Source organism: Oncorhynchus mykiss, chromosome 1 (assembly GCF_013265735.2).
Source record: "Oncorhynchus mykiss isolate Arlee chromosome 1, USDA_OmykA_1.1, whole genome shotgun sequence".
Lineage (NCBI taxonomy): Eukaryota > Metazoa > Chordata > Actinopteri > Salmoniformes > Salmonidae > Oncorhynchus > Oncorhynchus mykiss.
In genome coordinates, this window is record NC_048565.1 from 55,767,464 (window position 1) to 55,784,334 (window position 16,871).

At 42.5% G+C, this 16,871-nt stretch overlaps 1 protein-coding gene across 1 annotated transcript in view; it reads right to left on the reverse strand.

The window, feature by feature from the left end:
- The window catches only part of LOC110525505 (filamin-C), a 56,633-nt gene that overhangs the window by 23,057 nt on the left and 16,705 nt on the right, over window positions 1-16,871 (reverse strand). Inside the window, exons 6-23 of the mRNA XM_036980645.1 lie at window positions 16,585-16,747; window positions 16,195-16,395; window positions 13,217-13,481; window positions 12,834-12,970; window positions 12,391-12,584; window positions 11,985-12,242; window positions 11,597-11,720; window positions 11,030-11,190; window positions 8,954-9,335; window positions 8,449-8,711; window positions 7,933-8,211; window positions 7,413-7,731; window positions 6,885-7,058; window positions 5,064-5,226; window positions 4,596-4,756; window positions 1,613-1,780; window positions 1,346-1,466; window positions 8-164 (exon numbers count right to left, since the gene is read on the reverse strand). Coding sequence (XP_036836540.1) covers window positions 8-164; window positions 1,346-1,466; window positions 1,613-1,780; window positions 4,596-4,756; window positions 5,064-5,226; window positions 6,885-7,058; window positions 7,413-7,731; window positions 7,933-8,211; window positions 8,449-8,711; window positions 8,954-9,335; window positions 11,030-11,190; window positions 11,597-11,720; window positions 11,985-12,242; window positions 12,391-12,584; window positions 12,834-12,970; window positions 13,217-13,481; window positions 16,195-16,395; window positions 16,585-16,747 — 3,690 coding nt within the window. The remainder of the gene's footprint in view (window positions 1-7; window positions 165-1,345; window positions 1,467-1,612; window positions 1,781-4,595; window positions 4,757-5,063; window positions 5,227-6,884; window positions 7,059-7,412; window positions 7,732-7,932; window positions 8,212-8,448; window positions 8,712-8,953; window positions 9,336-11,029; window positions 11,191-11,596; window positions 11,721-11,984; window positions 12,243-12,390; window positions 12,585-12,833; window positions 12,971-13,216; window positions 13,482-16,194; window positions 16,396-16,584; window positions 16,748-16,871) is intronic.

Genomic DNA, 16,871 nt, shown 5'->3' on the forward strand with positions numbered 1-16,871 from the left:
TACCAACCAGTATTTGTACAGTGAGCAGTCCCTCTCCTGCGTCGCGGTCATCAATGGTGAACTCCACTGGCAGGCTGGCGGGCACACCTGACTTGTCCAGACCTGGACCGCTTGCACAAACCTTACTGGCATCATGACCAGGCTGAGATCTCACCTTGAATGGACTAGAGAGAGAGAGAGAGAGAGAGAGAGAGAGAGAGAGAGAGAGAGAGAGAGAGAGAGAGAGAGAGAGAGAGAGAGAGAGAGAGAGAGAGAGAGAGAGAGAGAGAGAGAGAGAGAGAGAGAGAGAGAGAGAGAGAGAGAGAGAGAGAGAGAGAGAGAGAGAGAGAGAGAGAGAGAGAGAGAGAGAGAGAGAGAGAGAGAGAGAGAGAGAGAGAGAGAGAGAGAGAGAGAGAGAGAGAGAGAGAGAGAGAGAGAGAGAGAGAGAGAGAGAGAGAGAGAGAGAGAGAGAGAGAGAGAGAGAGAGAGAGAGAGAGAGAGAGAGAGAGAGAGAGAGAGAGAGAGAGAGAGAGAGAGAGAGAGAGAGAGAGAGAGAGAGAGAGAGAGAGAGAGAGAGAGAGAGAGAGAGAGAGAGAGAGAGAGAGAGAGAGAGGCTGATTATCTCTACTCTGTCAGAGATACGAAGCAGAGACAGATCCTTACCAAGTACAGGCTGAGTGACCACCGATTGGCAATAGAAACCGGCAGACATAAAAAGACATGGCTACCCAAAGAAGAGCGTGTATGTGGTCACTGCATGACAGGGGAGGTAGAGACAGAGATGCACTTTCTCCTTTACTGTGATAAATATTCCTCACAAAGAGATTCATTATTCACAGAAATGACTACATATATTCCACATTTTTACAAATTGAACCCAGAGGAAAAACTAAGAATACTCATGGGCGAAGGAGCAATGGCTCCTCTTGCAGCCAAATATGTATTTTCCTGCCATAGCCTGAGGGACACTGAATAATAACATCTGCATAGTAAACAGTAACTTACTTATTATTACTATTATTGTTATTACTATAATTATTAATGTTTACTGTAGACTGTTACCATTTTATTGTATTTATTTTTGTATTATTATTTACTACCATTTTATATTATTATTTGCTATCATTTACAATTTTGTTACAATGTATATTGTATACATTGTTGCTTTGGCAATATTGACACAATGTTTTTCATGCCAATAAAGCAGCTTGAATTTGAATTTGAATTTTGAGAGAGCAAAAAAATATAAATACAGTATATATATTTCATGACCCTATTGAAAATGTATGAAATGCATACAGAAAAGTAAATGAGGATATTACAGTAAGGGTTTCCGGTAAATCTAGTTTTGTCCAGTCTGTCTCACCTGTGAGGAACCTCCTGGTCTCCATATTTAACTGACACAGTGTAAGGGCCATCATGAACTGGAGTGTAGTTGACTGTGTGTGTACCATCACTGTTATTTTTTACAGCAACAGGCTCTGAACCTATGGGGAAAAAAGGACAGATTAGCTACATTCAAATAAGTCACTATATGTAAACATGTATGTGTGTGTGTGTGTGTTTATGGGTGTTTTTTATGTTTGAGTGTGTGCATGTGTGAGTAAAGTCAAGTATGTCGAGTTCGTCTTACCTGATGGTCCTATGAGACTGACCTGCAGATTTGCCTGTCCTGCCTGTATAGTGTCCACAGTAAAGGTCTGAGGTAGGTGGGCTCTGACTCTGTCACCCAAACCTAGGCCTGAACATTTCACCTGACTGGGATCCACCACATCCCTCACTGGCACGCGGAACGGACTGCCTGCAGAAGACACATGGAGAGACACTATGGTCAGCTTTTTTATTAGGATGATAGGGAAGAAGGCAATCAGAGGCTGCCAGTGGAAGAGAGAGATATTGAGAAGTATTGGATATTGTGTTTTTGTGGTGTTTTTATCGTGAGAGCTGGGGTAAGATTTTCACTATTCATTGTGCATAGCAAATAAACTTGAAACTTGTATTATGGTGATGATTCTGCTGCTTCTTCTCCATGCAGTATGTAAGTGTGTGTGTTTATGTGGGGACTATTAATTATTGGACTATCAATTGTTCCTCCCTGTATTATACTCACGCAAAAATGTTTATTCTATTCTACCGAGCCATTCACTTTATGTTAGGAGTCTTATCTGTTATTAAATCTTATTGTTGTTGCATTGTCGAGAAGGAACCTGCAAGTAAGCATTTCTTTGGACGGTGTAAACCAAGGATGGGCAACTGGCAGCCCGTGAACCGTTCTTTTGTGGGTCTGCGGATCAATTTTCAAAAACTTCACGTACACACACACACACAAAAAAAATATATACATATATATATATATATATATAGTGCCTTCAGAAAGTATTCAGACCCCTTGACTTTTTCCACATTTTGTTACGTTTCAGCCTTAATCCAAAATTGATTAAATAAAAAAAATCCTCAGCAATCTATGCACAATACCCCATAATGATTAAGTGAAAACAGGTTTTTAGAAATGTTTGCAAATTTGTCAAAATAAATAAATAAATAGGGAAATAGCTTATTTAGATAAGTATTCAGTTGCTTTGCTTATGAGACTCGAAATTGAAACTTGATTGGAGTCCACCTGTGGTAAATTCAATTGATTGGACATGATTTGGAAAGGCACACATCTGCCTATATAAAGGTCCCACAGTTGACAATGCATGTCAGAGCAAAAACCAAGCCATGAGGTCAAAGGAATTGTCTGTAGAGCTCAGAGACTGGATTGTGTCGAGGCACAGATCTGAGGAAGGGTACCAAAACATTTCTGCGGCAAGGTTTGAGGAGGGAAAAAAACAATTACATCAATTGTACAATAATTATGTAACGTAACAAAATGTGGGTTCTGAATACTTTTCGAATGCACTGTATACATGTAAAGTGTCGGTCCCATGTTTCATGAGCTAAAAAAAAAAAGTCCCAGAAATGTTCCATATTCACAAAAAGCTTATTTTCCCAAATTTTGTGCACAAATTTGTCCTTTTAGGGAGCATTTGACTCAATATAATCCATCCACCTGATAGATGTGGTATATCAAGAAGCTGAATAAACAGCATGCTCATTACAAAGGTGCACCTTGTGCTGGGGACGGTAAAAGGCCACTTTAAAATGTGCAATTTTGTCTCACAACACAATGCCATAGATGTCTGAAGTTTTGAGGGAGTGTGCAATTGGCATGCTGACTGCAAAAATGTCTGCCAGAGCTGTTGCTAGAGAATTTAATGTTAATTTATCTACCATAAGCCGCCTCCAATGTAATTTTAGAGAATTTGGCAGTACGTCCATCCAGACTTACAAACGCAGACCACATGTAACCCTGCCAGCCCAGGACCTCCACATCCGGCTTCTTCGCCTGCGGGATTATCTGAGACCAAGCCACGAGACAGCTGATGAAACTGTGGGATTGCACAACCGAAGACTTTCTGCACATACTATCAGAAACCGTCTCAGGGAAGTTCATCTACGTGCTCGTCGTCCTCACCAGGGTTTTTCCTGACCGCAGCTCGGCCTCATGACCGACTTCAGTGGGCAAATGCTCACCTTCCATGGCCACTGGCACGCTGGAAGAGTGTGATCTTCATGGATGAATCTCGTTTTCAACTGTACCGGGCAAATGACAGACGTATGGCGTCCTGTGGGCGATCGTTTTGCTCCTGTCAACGTTGTCAAAAGAGTTCTCCATGGTGGTGGTGGGGTTATGGTATGGGCATGTATAAACTAAGGACAACTTAATCTGCCTCCATCACCTCATCATGTTTCAGCATGATAAGGCACGGCCCTATGTTGCAAGGATCTGTACACAAATCTTGGAAGCTGAAAATGTCCCAGTTCTTCGCCTGCATACTCACCAGACATGTCACCCATTGAGCATGTTAGGGATGCTCTGGATCGACGTGTACGACAGTGTGTTTCAGTTCCCACCAATATCCAGCAAGTTCGCACATCCATTGAAGAAGAGTGGGACAGCATTCCACAGGACACAATCAACAGCCTGATCAACTCTATGCAATTTTGAAATTTGGTTGTGTATCAGCAGATTTTCTATTGTTATGTCAGTCACTGACAGTAACTCAATTTAGCCCATGTCTAGCCTGCTGTCAAAACTTGAGGTAATCATGGTAAAAATACTGACCGGGAGGCCCCCAATGATTTTGTTAGTCACTCTCACTAATATATCACAATCAAAACTACAAACATGTCTCTCCACCTTATGGCAAAATGAATAGAATTGCAGGAAATTAGCTGTTAAACTGCAAATTATTCTCTCCGCCCCATAGCAAAATTGCATGAAATTAAAAATAAATACAAATAAATATTCTCTCTGGAACATGTATAGAATTGCAGAAAATTCACTTGAAACCTTTTTTTTTCTCTCCGCAGTCATTTAGCCAGCCAGGCTATGGCTGTATGTGGGTGTATGGATGTGGGTACACAGACCCACGAGCCACTGCGGCCCCTCATGGTGAGTTCAGATGTTTTGTGGCCCCCACCCACATCAGCTGCCCATCCTTGATGTATACCATGTGTATCCTGTCCATACGACTAATACAACTAGAATGTGTATGTATATGAGGCATTACCTGGAATGGGGTGTCCTCCGAAGTTGATATTGACGTCGTACTCTCCAGGTGTGAAGGTAACGTACTCTACGCTGCAGCTGCCATCTTTGTTATCTTTACAGGTCATTTTTGCCTCTGACGCTCCCTCTATGGTCAGGCCCAGGCCTCCAGTACCAGCACCCCTAGAGAACACAGACAATGATCAACTTTAATGGTAATTTCACATCAATTACATTGCTTTCATAGGAAAGGCTTTCTCATTTTTGGAAGAATTGAAAGACATTGGATTTGTAATTGATTTTCCTGTGATCATGTGTTCTTATGTGCTTAACTAGCTAAAATGTTATTTTCATCAATAAACCACATGGGAGCATAGATTGCAGTGTGCTGTCTCTTTTGAGCATTTACTGAACATATTATTTGATATCCAGCACCTGCTCAGAAACATTGGCTATGTGTATGCAATCTTTTCCTTTGCTGTGATTGTACCTGGTCTCGACGGTGAAGCAGTTTGGTGTGTTGATGAGTCCTCCCTCGAGCCCTGGCCCGTAGGCCCTGACCCGGGTGGGGTCACATCCCTCCACCACTGACACCCTGAAGGGACTCTTAGAGATGGCCACCTCGCAATACAGTACCTTAATCACATGCATACCTGGAACAGACAGACCAATCAGATGGTTTCAATATCTCACAGTGCTGTGTGTGTGTAGTGCTCTCAGTGGACAGATACACAAGATTACAGGTGATTTTATGGCAGATATACTGTACATGATGTTGTATGATGGCCAAGCTGGTTTTACTATGCAGGGCAATGAAGTTATATCTATCTAAGACAATTTTCAATGCATTTCTGATATTTTATCACGAGTGAACCTTTCTTCCTAAGATTCGTTCAGATAATGAATGAGACATATGGTAACTATGGAGATGTGAGACTAATCATTAATACACAAAAATAACACATCTTCCCCCCGTTGTTGTACCGTAATAACATTAACTTGACAGAACTCTATTAATACCTCCAGCTAGCCATTACTCCTGTATCTGAGAGAAGAGGCTCAGAGCAGGATAGAGCAGAGCATATATACCTGAGCTTCTGTTCTGTTCCAGCACTAACTATATTTATAAAGCCCTCTCCCCTCTCTGCCTCTCTTCTCTAAAACCCTCAGATCACCTCCTCTGCCTCATTCTGTATTTATAACTGTTCTATCTACTCTATCTATCTAGTCCTAAATGAACCCTCCACTCAAACACCTGCATTGTGTCCAGCCATCCACCACCCACCACCCGCTAACCCCTCTTTTACGCTACTGCCAATCTCTGTTCATCATATATGCATAGTCACTTTAACCATATCTACACATACATACTACCTCAATCAGCCCGACTAACCGGTGCCTGTATATATGTTATGGGATTTTTATGAATAATGACTAAATGATGTATACATTTAACGTAGAACTATAACTAACAGAATTCTATCCTGTCTGATGAAGAATATTTGTACATAGGCAAAGAGGAAGTGTTAACAGACTACTTGTGACAGACAACTTGTGACCACAGTGAAACTAACAACAGGAAAGATGTCTTGCCCCCACCCAGGGAGGGGAGAAACCATTGGACTTGCAGTAGATTGTGTAACATGTGGTAGCATGTGATAAGCAAGATGTATGTGTTGGAATGGAATTGAAAAGCAGCTTTGACATTGTCTGAGAGGAGGAGGGACATTTATGATGAAATGAGAGGTGTACATGAAATGATGGGCAGAGCTCTCGAGAATAAACGTAACTGACTATTGTGGACTGGTCTGTATCTGATTAATTTCAACCAGAACCTTACAACTTCTGGGTCACAGACTGAGAATTCTAATTGAAGTTCAGCTTATGAACCTTGAGAACATATTTCTCCTAACAATATAGCATCCCTACTGTTATTCTTCACTGTATTTTTACTGTTGTTATTATTTCTTTACTTACCTATTGTTCACCAAATACCCTTTTTGCACTGATGGTTAGAGCCTGTAAGTAAGCATTTCACTGTAAGGTCTACAACCTGTTGTATTCGCTGCAATAGACAAATAAACTTTGATTTGATTTGAAAATATCTCGCTATCACTCTTTTCAAGGATTCCTTGTTGAACCAAACTGAATAAAATAACAAGTAACATGTGATGGGCTTGCCCTGTATACATCTACGTTGTCCCTTTATGGTCCTTGGAGTCGGATAGCTATTAAACATATCCTACCAAGCAACCTAACTTTAGCTATCAGAAAGCTTTCAGAAAGGTTTTCATCTTCTACATGTTCTTACCGTCCTCATAGGCGGTGTATTCCACTCTGAAGGTTCCGTCTCCCTTGTTTGTGATGTAGGTGTCTGTGTTGGTGCCTGAAGGGTTGATGATGCATGCTTTCAAGTGGTCACCAAAGGTCTTGGGCATTTTGCGGGCATCCACAATGAAGTGAGTGGTAACCTCCTTGATGACACCTACAGACATAGATGATTGCAAGGAAGGATCACAAGCTACTGTAATTGTTAGCATGTAATTGTTAGCTACAGTAGTGTTAGTAACCTTTTCCAGTAAGCTAAAGTATACTTTAGCTATAGTAGCTTTTTGCCAGTATGCTATAGTAGCCTTAGCTATATGGCCTTAATCAGTAAGCTATGCTTCGTTTTGCTCGTAAACTACTGTGTATAGTAGCTAGCTAAGCTTAGATTGAGGCATTTACCAAATTATAGTTAAATAGCTTAAGTAGCCTTTAGCTATAGGAGCCTTTGCCTACTTTGCCTACCTAAGCAAGGGTAATATGCCCTAAACACTCCACAACTACTCCACCTTACCTAAGGGCTGCACTCCTGGTCCATAGACCTGCACTCCGCTGGTATCAACAGCCGGCTCCACTTGGATGAGTGCAGGGAAGTTGGGAACCACATGACCCCCGTACTTAATGGTGATGGTGTGTGTGCCGTGGAAAGGTGGGATGTAGGTGACAGAGAAGGATCCCTCGGCTGTCTTCTGGATGTGGACCTCGGACTCAGCCCCGGACTCAGAGACAATCTCGATGGTGAGCTCAGCCTCTCCGGCACTGGTGCAGTCCACTGTAAAGTAGGCTGGTTCCCCTGCCTTGGCTTTATCTAGGCCTGGACCACTGGCAGTTACCTGTAGGTTTAGTTGATATTTTTAGAGATGCAGAAACATACACAAAATCTCAAATTTTATGTCATACATTCCAAAAAAACATGGAAAATATAGAAACGATATAATCAGCCTGAAAACACAACCAATAGGCATGTCAATAAATCAATAACTTGGCATATCGAAGGCATAAAGTATATTAAATAAAGTATCATCTCATCTCACCTGGCTGGGGTCCAGGCATGGCTTAACAGCTGCCTTGAAAGGAGACCCAGGGATGTGCTGCTTTCCAAACAGGATATTGATGGCATACTCTCCAGCCTCGGTAGGCAGGTAGGACACCGAGCAGGTACTGTGTCCATTGTCCTGGCACTCGATCTTAGCCTTGCACGACCCCTCCACAGTCAGGCCCAGCCCGCCGGGGCCTGCTCCATTGGTGTCAATGGCAAAGGGGGCTGGTTTACCCACAATGCCTCCCTTCAGGCCTGGGCTGTATGCGCACACCTGAAGGATAAAGTTAATAGATGTTAGAGAGACTCATAATGTCATGAAGAAGAAAGAAGAAGTCGATGCCAGTAGTGTAAACATTAGGACAAAAAACATCCATGATGCTTCACTAAGCTTCAGTACAGATTACATTTTGGAGTATCAGTCAGCGGACAGTTACTGTCTTTTCATGAGCCTCGCATTAAAATAGATCCCACTGAAGCTCATAGGGTCAAATGTTGTAGTCACTTTTACCTTTGATGGGTCAGCAGGCATCACTCCCTCCACAGCGAAGGGGGATCCAGGGACGGGGTTGCAATCATAGCTGACGTCCACCTTGTAAGTCCCCTCCTCTGGGGGGATGTACTTCACAGAGTGGGCTCCATTGGCTGTGTCCGAATGCAGCTTGTAAGGAATTGGTCGGCCAGAGGGTGAGGTCATCTTGACAGCCACCTCGCCCTGTCCTCCGGCTCCCTGGGTGTTGATGTAGAACTCTTGATCCTTGCCAACTTCCACCTCTGTAAAATAACAAGAACAAACATGCTTACATCTTAAATTCATCAGTTTTAACAGCTACTCATTGAAACTGTTGACAACACCATTGAATTAGCTATGGTATATAGCTATAATCTAGGGCAATGTCAGATGTACATGGTCCCAAGAAGAAGAAAATGAATAAGATAACAAGACCCAGTTTTCAAATTAATTACATTTTGGGCTTTACGTTGCAAAGTTACTGTGTACAATGTTGAGAACTTACTGGTGTCCAGTCCTGTAACCTTGACCTTTCCCAGATCTACAGGAGGAGCCACAGTAATATTGAAGGGGCTCTTGGGAATGGGGTCCCCTCCATGGGTAACGGAGATGGTCATCTGACCCTGATGAACAGCGGTGTACTTAACGGTGTAGGAGTAGTCATGGTTGTCTATGATCTCAAAGTCCCTGACAGCCTCTCCCTTCAGTTCTGCTGCTGTGAACTGGACCTTTGGCTTGGCCTTGCCTGCTCCCTTTGTGAAGATGGTGAAGTGGGTCGGAGTGCCCGCCTCCACGCCTGTCTTGTTGAGTCCTGGACCCTCAGCCCTCACATTGCCAGCATCATGGAAATTATTCACCTTCACTCTAAATGGACTAATGGGGATTTCCTGTAACATAAATATGGAATGGTTTTGCTGCTGTACGATTTTTTATAAAAATTCGAACACAAATCGAGATCCCAACTACGGCAACTTTTGTACCATTCGGCTCAACCTTAGAATGAATAGTTATAATTATTATAGTTCTAATGCTAAGCCACATAGTAACAGTAGGCAGGGCAAACCTGTTTTGGTGATTTCTGGTATATCATCAAAATAAATAAACCATAGCACATTTTTGGACTCATTCAGGAGTTTTTACCCAATCAGGTACAATAACACTGGAAATTAATTCTGAATGTTCAATTTATATTCCTAAAACTTAAGTTGAAAATTATGCTGTCGCTGCTTCCTGTTGAAAAGACATGTTGATAAGAATCCCAATGTTAAAACACAGATTTAACATGTCCAAATCAATAACCAATACGCAGAAACAATTTGTGATATACTGTATTGAAAACCTAAATATAAAATGTAGTATCTACACATGAGGTAAATGTGCAACAATAGTAATCATATTACATGTGTTTTTGTATAAACTGCACACGCACCAAAAACCCTATCGAATAGGGTTTAAAATCAGGTTGTACGCATTGCTGAAACTAACACAACTAAAAAAACACATGGAAACTGGAGTTATTATTTACATCGCTGGTTAGAGAACAACCTGCAGATGACAGTCAGCTACATTTTGGAGGGATGTATTTTGATTTGGGGGTCGCCAAAATGGAAAGAGAAACACAACACCTATTTGTCAATCACTCATGTCGATATCATGTTGAGTTCAACGGCGCTAGAGGGAGGAGATGAGGTTGCACGTCTTGTTAAAACGTAAAAAACACACGGAATCTCAAAATAATGTGTACATTACTGGTTAGAGGACAATTTGTAAAAGACAGCTAGCAACATTTTGAAGTGTTGCATTTGTTTTCAGGTGGCTCGCAAACCGGGTAAGTGTAACACAACACTTTTTTTTGTTAATCACTTCCATTGATATTATGCCAAAATCTATAGAACAGGGGACAAATGTTTGGGGTGTTGCACTGTTTAAACTAACACTATTCAAAGGGCACATGGAAACTTGGAATAACCTATACATGGTTGGTTAGATGAGAACTTATATCTATATTTTAATTTTGGATGTTGATTTTGGGAGGCTGCCATCACGGAAAAGGGAACAGACCACTGTTTCTGTTAGTTAACTTCAACATATCACGACGCGGCATAGGATATCAACAGTGACAACGGTTGGTTGCTTTTTAACTGCTAGTTTGACTGTCAAAACCTTCTATTGGTGTGTGGCCAGCAACTTTTATAGAGAGACCACCTACTAATTTTCTGTGCCATTTCCTGGCCACTCCCCATTCTAAGTCCGATTTTATGGTGAAAATGCAAGATTGTGTAAGGTAGTAAAACAAATATCCACATTAGGGAAATGAGTACAAAATATTCAATAATTGAATATTGCAAAATAATTGAACATGTCGATTTAAGATGATAGTATATGTTGCCCACTCACAAACTATTGCAACAATGACATCTATTTCTCGCTCATTTAACCATTTATAGAGTTAAAAAATGCGCTCAAACACAATTTAACTGGGCGCTCTAGATTAGAGCCTCCATAGTGTCTCCACATTTGATGTCCATTGTAACAGTAACTCTCTACTGAGGGACCCTGGGTAGTGTAGTTTTAGTCTCACCTGTTCAGCGAACAACACCATGATGGTGTATTTCCCTGCACCGGGGGGGGTGTACTTGACAGTGAAGGTGTCATTGTCGTTCTTGATAATGTCAAAGTTGATGTCAGCCTCAGCTGGACCCACCACTCCTGGAGCACACTTGATCCCAATACTGATGTCTCCTGTGGGAGGTCAATATATAAGTATATCTACCAGTACATATGAAGAAATATCATAATACTGTGCCTATCAGTATCAATAACTTTCTGATCTTTTACAGTTGCAGGGACTAAAGTTAGGTTGGTATTGGCAGAACAAGTGCAAGACGATGCTCGTCCATATGGCGGCGCACAATAGGCCCAGCGTCGTCCGGGTTACGGTTTGGCCGGGGTAGGCCGTCATAAGAATCTGACTTGCCTAGTTAAATAAAGGTTAAATAAAAAATAAATAAACTGCCTTCTCAATGGAAGAAATGGTTTTAAAAGGTTTCTAGCAGGGTGAAAATGTTATACCTGGAACTCTACAGGGTTCTTCTACAGGAAGAAGCCGAAGAACACTTTGAGTAGTATTTCCTATTAACACACATACCTTGTCCAGCCTCTGCGCAGTCCACAGTGAAGAAGTTGGGCTCGTTTGCCTTGAGTCCTGTCTTCTCCACTCCTGGACCATACACCTTGACCTTGTCTGGGTGGCAGCCCTCTCCAACAATCACCTATACACACAGAAACACACAGTGTTATTCAGACATAGGCAACACTTGACACACAACACTATTGTTGCTACCTAAAGTACTCATATCCCTTTCTAGTGGAGTATCATTTTCCCTAAATAAGAGTAGACTAGCTGGGCTTATGTAAACTTGTATGAGACCTGAAGACCTGTATTGGCTCCCCGTCCCTTACCTAATGCCTAGTCTTTAGCTCAGTGACACACAGGAGATCCCGGGTTCAAATCCCAGTGGGTCGGTGCTACTCACCCTGAAGTGGCTGTTGGGCACTTTGACATCTCCCCAGGTGATGATGATGGTGTGTTTGATGGGCTTGATGGGAACGTACACACACAAGAAGGTCCCGTCTCCCTTATCAGTTATCTTAATGTCGATGGTGACGCTCTCTGTATCCTTGGCGTAGATCTTCAGATGGCCTTTGCCAGCACCGCGGGCATCGATGGTGAACTCTGCTGGTTTGTTTACGATGACCCCTATGGGCTCCAGGCCTGGACCGAAAGCTTTCACCTGCAACAGAGAGGTAAACATTAATGTGAGTTGCATAGAGGTACAATTACATGTGTGTGTGTTCGTTTGTACATCAGTGTGTTTTTGTGTGTCATAAAAACTACTCTTGTAAGGGTGGAGCTAGGCTGGTGTGGTGGGAGGAGCTAACCTTATCAGGGAAGCAGTCATTGGTTGCAGAGAGGATGTGGGCCATGAAGGGGCTGCCCTTGATGTCTTCGTCATCACATATGACATGGACAGCGTAGTAATCTGGCTTAGTGGGCCAATAGCGGACATCGCAGGAGCCGTCACCTTTATCATCACACTCTATCTTAGCCTGGGATGGACCCTCGATAGAGAAGCCTGGAGAGAGAACGTTTGACTTTAGTCTCCCAATCACTCAAGAGGCATATAGGTCATTTTCCTCTGCACACCTGTTAGAATTCCAACTGAACTTGTGACTATAAAGAAGAAGTAATGTGCCTTTTCTTAGAAAATGTAAAGATAAATTCCACTAAAGAAGTTTGATTTTGTTACTGTCATCTAATCCATTACTCTACTTGTTCAACTACATTACCCATAATGCCCCATGTCCCTCATGTCTTGGCTTACCCAGAGTTCCCACTTCCGTGCCGATGGCCTCCACCACGAAGTCAGCCGACTTGCCCACCCGTCCGGTCAACAGACCAGGACCCCAGGCTCTCACCTTCTGAGGGCCTGCCACCTCACTCACCTCCACATCGAAGGGGCTGAAAGAGACACACAGAAATAGGTAAAGAAAAGGAAAGGAGGGTATGTTGCAGTAGACTATGTAGGTGCTGGACATTGGGAAGTGTAGTAAACACATTATGATAACTTTATAAATACTTTATATGCTATTATTAATTAGGATTGAATAATTAACAAACACTAATAGAACATTAAAAAAGCATTATAATTAATAAGCATTTCTACACATTTCTAAGCATTTAAAACAGCTTATTGAAAGTCCTTACCTGTGTGGGATGGGCTGTCCTCCCCAGGTGATGTTGACGGTGTATTTACCAGTCTGGTTAGGAAGATATTCACATTCATAGACACCATCACCAATATCTTTTAATTTCACTGGCTCCTCATCTCCACATGGTCCAGTCACTGAGACCTTGAGCTCTCCGTTGCCAGCTCCCTTGGTGAAGACCTTGAAGTCTGCCACCTCCTTGACCCGCACCCCTTTTGGCTGAAGGCCTCTGCCCGTGGCACGACACGTGTCGGCATTGATGGCTGGAGAGAAGGAAAGGGGTGGAACCTGTTGCGACTCTAGGGGCAGTATTTTCATTTTTGGAAAAAAAACGTTCCCATTTTAAACGGGATATTTTGTCAGGACAAGATGCTAGAATAGAAAACACTCTAACGTTTCCAAAACTGTAAAGATATTTTCTGTGAGTATAACAGAACTGATGTTGCAGGCGAAAGCCTGAGAAAAATCCAATCCGGAAGTGCCTCATGTTTTGAAAGCGCTGCGTTCCAATGAGTCCCTATTGAGCTGTGAATGTGCTATCAACCAGATTACGCTTTCTACGTATTCCCCAAGGTGTCTACACCATTGTGACGTAGTTTTACGCATTTATCTTGAAGAATAGCCGTAGGCGGCTACATTGCGTAAGTGGTCACCTGATGGCTCCCAGGGTGACTCTCGCGTAAAATACAGAGGTAGCCATTACTCCAATCGGTCCTACTGAAAAACTATTGGATATATTATCGAATAGATATTTGAAAAACACCTTGAGGATTGATTATAAACAACATTTGCCATGTTTCTGTCGATATTATGGAGCTAATTTGGAATATTTTTCGCGGTTTTCGTGACTGCAATTTCCGGGCGATTTCTCAGCCAAACGTGAAGAACAAATGGAGCTATTTCGCCTACAAAAATAATATTTTTGGAAAAAAGGAACATTGGCTAGCTAACTGGGAGTCTCGTGAGTGAAAACATCCGAAGCTCATCAAAGTTAAACGATTTAATTTGATTGCTTTTCTGATTTCCGTGACCAAGTTACCTGCTGCTAGCTGGACAAAATGCTATGCTAGGCTATCGATAAACTAACACAAATGCTTGTCTAGCTTTGGCTGTAAAGCATATTTTGAAAATCTGAGATGACAAGGTGATTAACAAAAGGCTCATGAATAGGAATATTTTCTAGGAATATTTATGTCCGTTGCGTTATGCTAATTAGTTTCAGGCGATGATTACGCTCCCGCATGCGGGATGGGGAGTCAGTAGAGGATTTATTAAGGAGAGTGGTACACAGACTGACAGATTGGCAGACTAACCTGGCAGGAGCATTCAGATATGAAACAATGTCGTATGCAAACATGATGCAGGCAAGATGCTATAATGAATTTCATTATTAAGGTCAATGAACATAATCAGTCAATCAATTCCATATGGTGCTAGATTTCACGACTTCCGCCGACTTTGGCTCCCCTGCCTGTTCGGGCGGTGCTCGGCGGTCGTCGTCACAGTCCTAATAGCCGCTACCGATCCCTTTTTCATTTGTCTGTTGGTTTTGTCTTATTACCACAAAACAAGGGCGGATCCCGCACAAAACTACCACATATGTGGTAGTTTTGTGCGGGATCCGCCCTTGTTTTGTGCGGGATTGTTTTTTGTTACTCTGTTGGTTGTGGTTTCATGTTTGTATTCTCCGGACTGTTTGGTCCTGTGTTTGGGCTGGTCTGTTTTATGCGCCCTGTATGTTGGCTTGACCGTTTTTTGCCGGAGAATAAATCGAACCCTGCTCTCTGCGCCTGATTCCAACCCACCACTCCTAGTAGACTGTGACACTAGCTTTGAACTTTGACACAATGCAGTATAGGAATATCACAAGAGAAAATGCCAAGAGTGTGCAAAGCTGTCATCAAGGCAAAGGGTGGCTACTTTGAAGAATAAAAAATGTAAAATATATTTAGATTTGTTGAACACTTTTTGGGTTACTATATGATTCCATATGTGTTATTTCAGAGTGTTGATGTCTCCACTATTATTCTACAATGTAGAAAATAGTACAAATAAAGAAAAACCCTTGAATGAGTATGTGTGTCCAAACTTGACAAGTACTGTATATCAATACAACCATGTATTGGTTGCAGCATGAAGAAAGGAATTGAGCTTCCAGGCAACAACTGACTTAATAACAATTTGTCAGTCTAATAGAAACATTGATTGCAGGCTTGGTTACACTTAAAAGTTTGAAGCAATCACACCTATGAATACTAACCCAAATCAAGGAAACACAAAGGGCCAAAAAATTTAAAAATGCAACATTTCATAATGCAATCTGGGAAGCACTGACTCACTTAGACTAAAATCACTTTCCTGGAAAGTTTCCTACTAGTCAAGAACATTCACTTGGCTGCATAATAGAAATGTATGAGATATCTGTCTCCAACACCAAGCTGCCACAGGCAAGGCAGCAACCGCCCAAGCAAGACACTCTTTCTTGGCCCTCAGAGGGCATGGCATTGCCACAGGAAGCATACAGGGCATCGGGAAAATGGCATAGGGCACAGGACATAGGTATGGTGGGGCCCGGCTAGCATACCAATGGGCGCAGGCCTCCACCTAGACAACCCATACTAACTTGGTCTGCACTTTTTTGCTTCTGAGGGTAGGGACACCACCCTTCTTGCCCTCTGGGCCCTTCTTCCCACCGGGAGAGGTGAATGCAGACTGGGGATTTATCTGAACTGGAAGAGGACCCACGATAGAGGGAGGAGCGAAACATCACAGACACAAAGTTGGTTTAACTTCAACATAACACTGACTGGTCATCGTGGCGACATGTTGGCTGCGGCGAGTGATTGAAATAACTGTGGAACTAGAGAGTGATAGATCAACATCAGAATGACACAATGCAACAGTAGTGCCAACAACAGTGATTTGTGTAGTGACAGTTGGTAACTGTTAGTGACAGTTGGCTCAGTGCTAACTTACCCTCTTTGATTTGAACCCTGAAGGGGCTCTTAAGGATCTCCTGACCGGCAAACAGGATATGGATGGTGTGGGGGCCTTCCAACATGGGCCGGTAGGTGCAACGGAAAACACTGTCTCCCTTGTTTTCCAAGATCAGTTTCACCGTGTCTTTCTTCCCCTCAGTGTCCACGATGACAACGCTCACATCACCGTTACCAGCACCTAGACAGGATAACAGGAAGAGATCAATCAAAACACTGTTAACCAACCATGTGATCAAAACAAGGAAACGTGGGACATTGTTTTGGGCCCTCACAGTAAATTCCTTCTCTAGTTTTAGCAGTTTTGCAAGGAACTCATCTGATCACTGCTACTAATGTGTTCCTTGTCTGGTGTGTCCCCACTCCTTACCTGCAGTGTAGATGTCAAAGTAGGTGGGTTTGTTGGCCATGTTGCCGGTAGCATCCAGCCCTGGTCCTCTGGCCTGGACCTTGTTGGGATCACCTATGGCCTTGGCCACGTTCACTGTGTAGGGGCTCTTATCAACATCCTGCCCAGCAAATAGCACTTTCACCTATAAGGAAAGAACCAGTAAAATGTTCCTTTGAAGGCCCAATGCAGACTTTAAAAAATATATATATTTCAAATAATTTCTGGGTAACAATTAAATAGCTTACTGTAATAGATTTACATTGGCA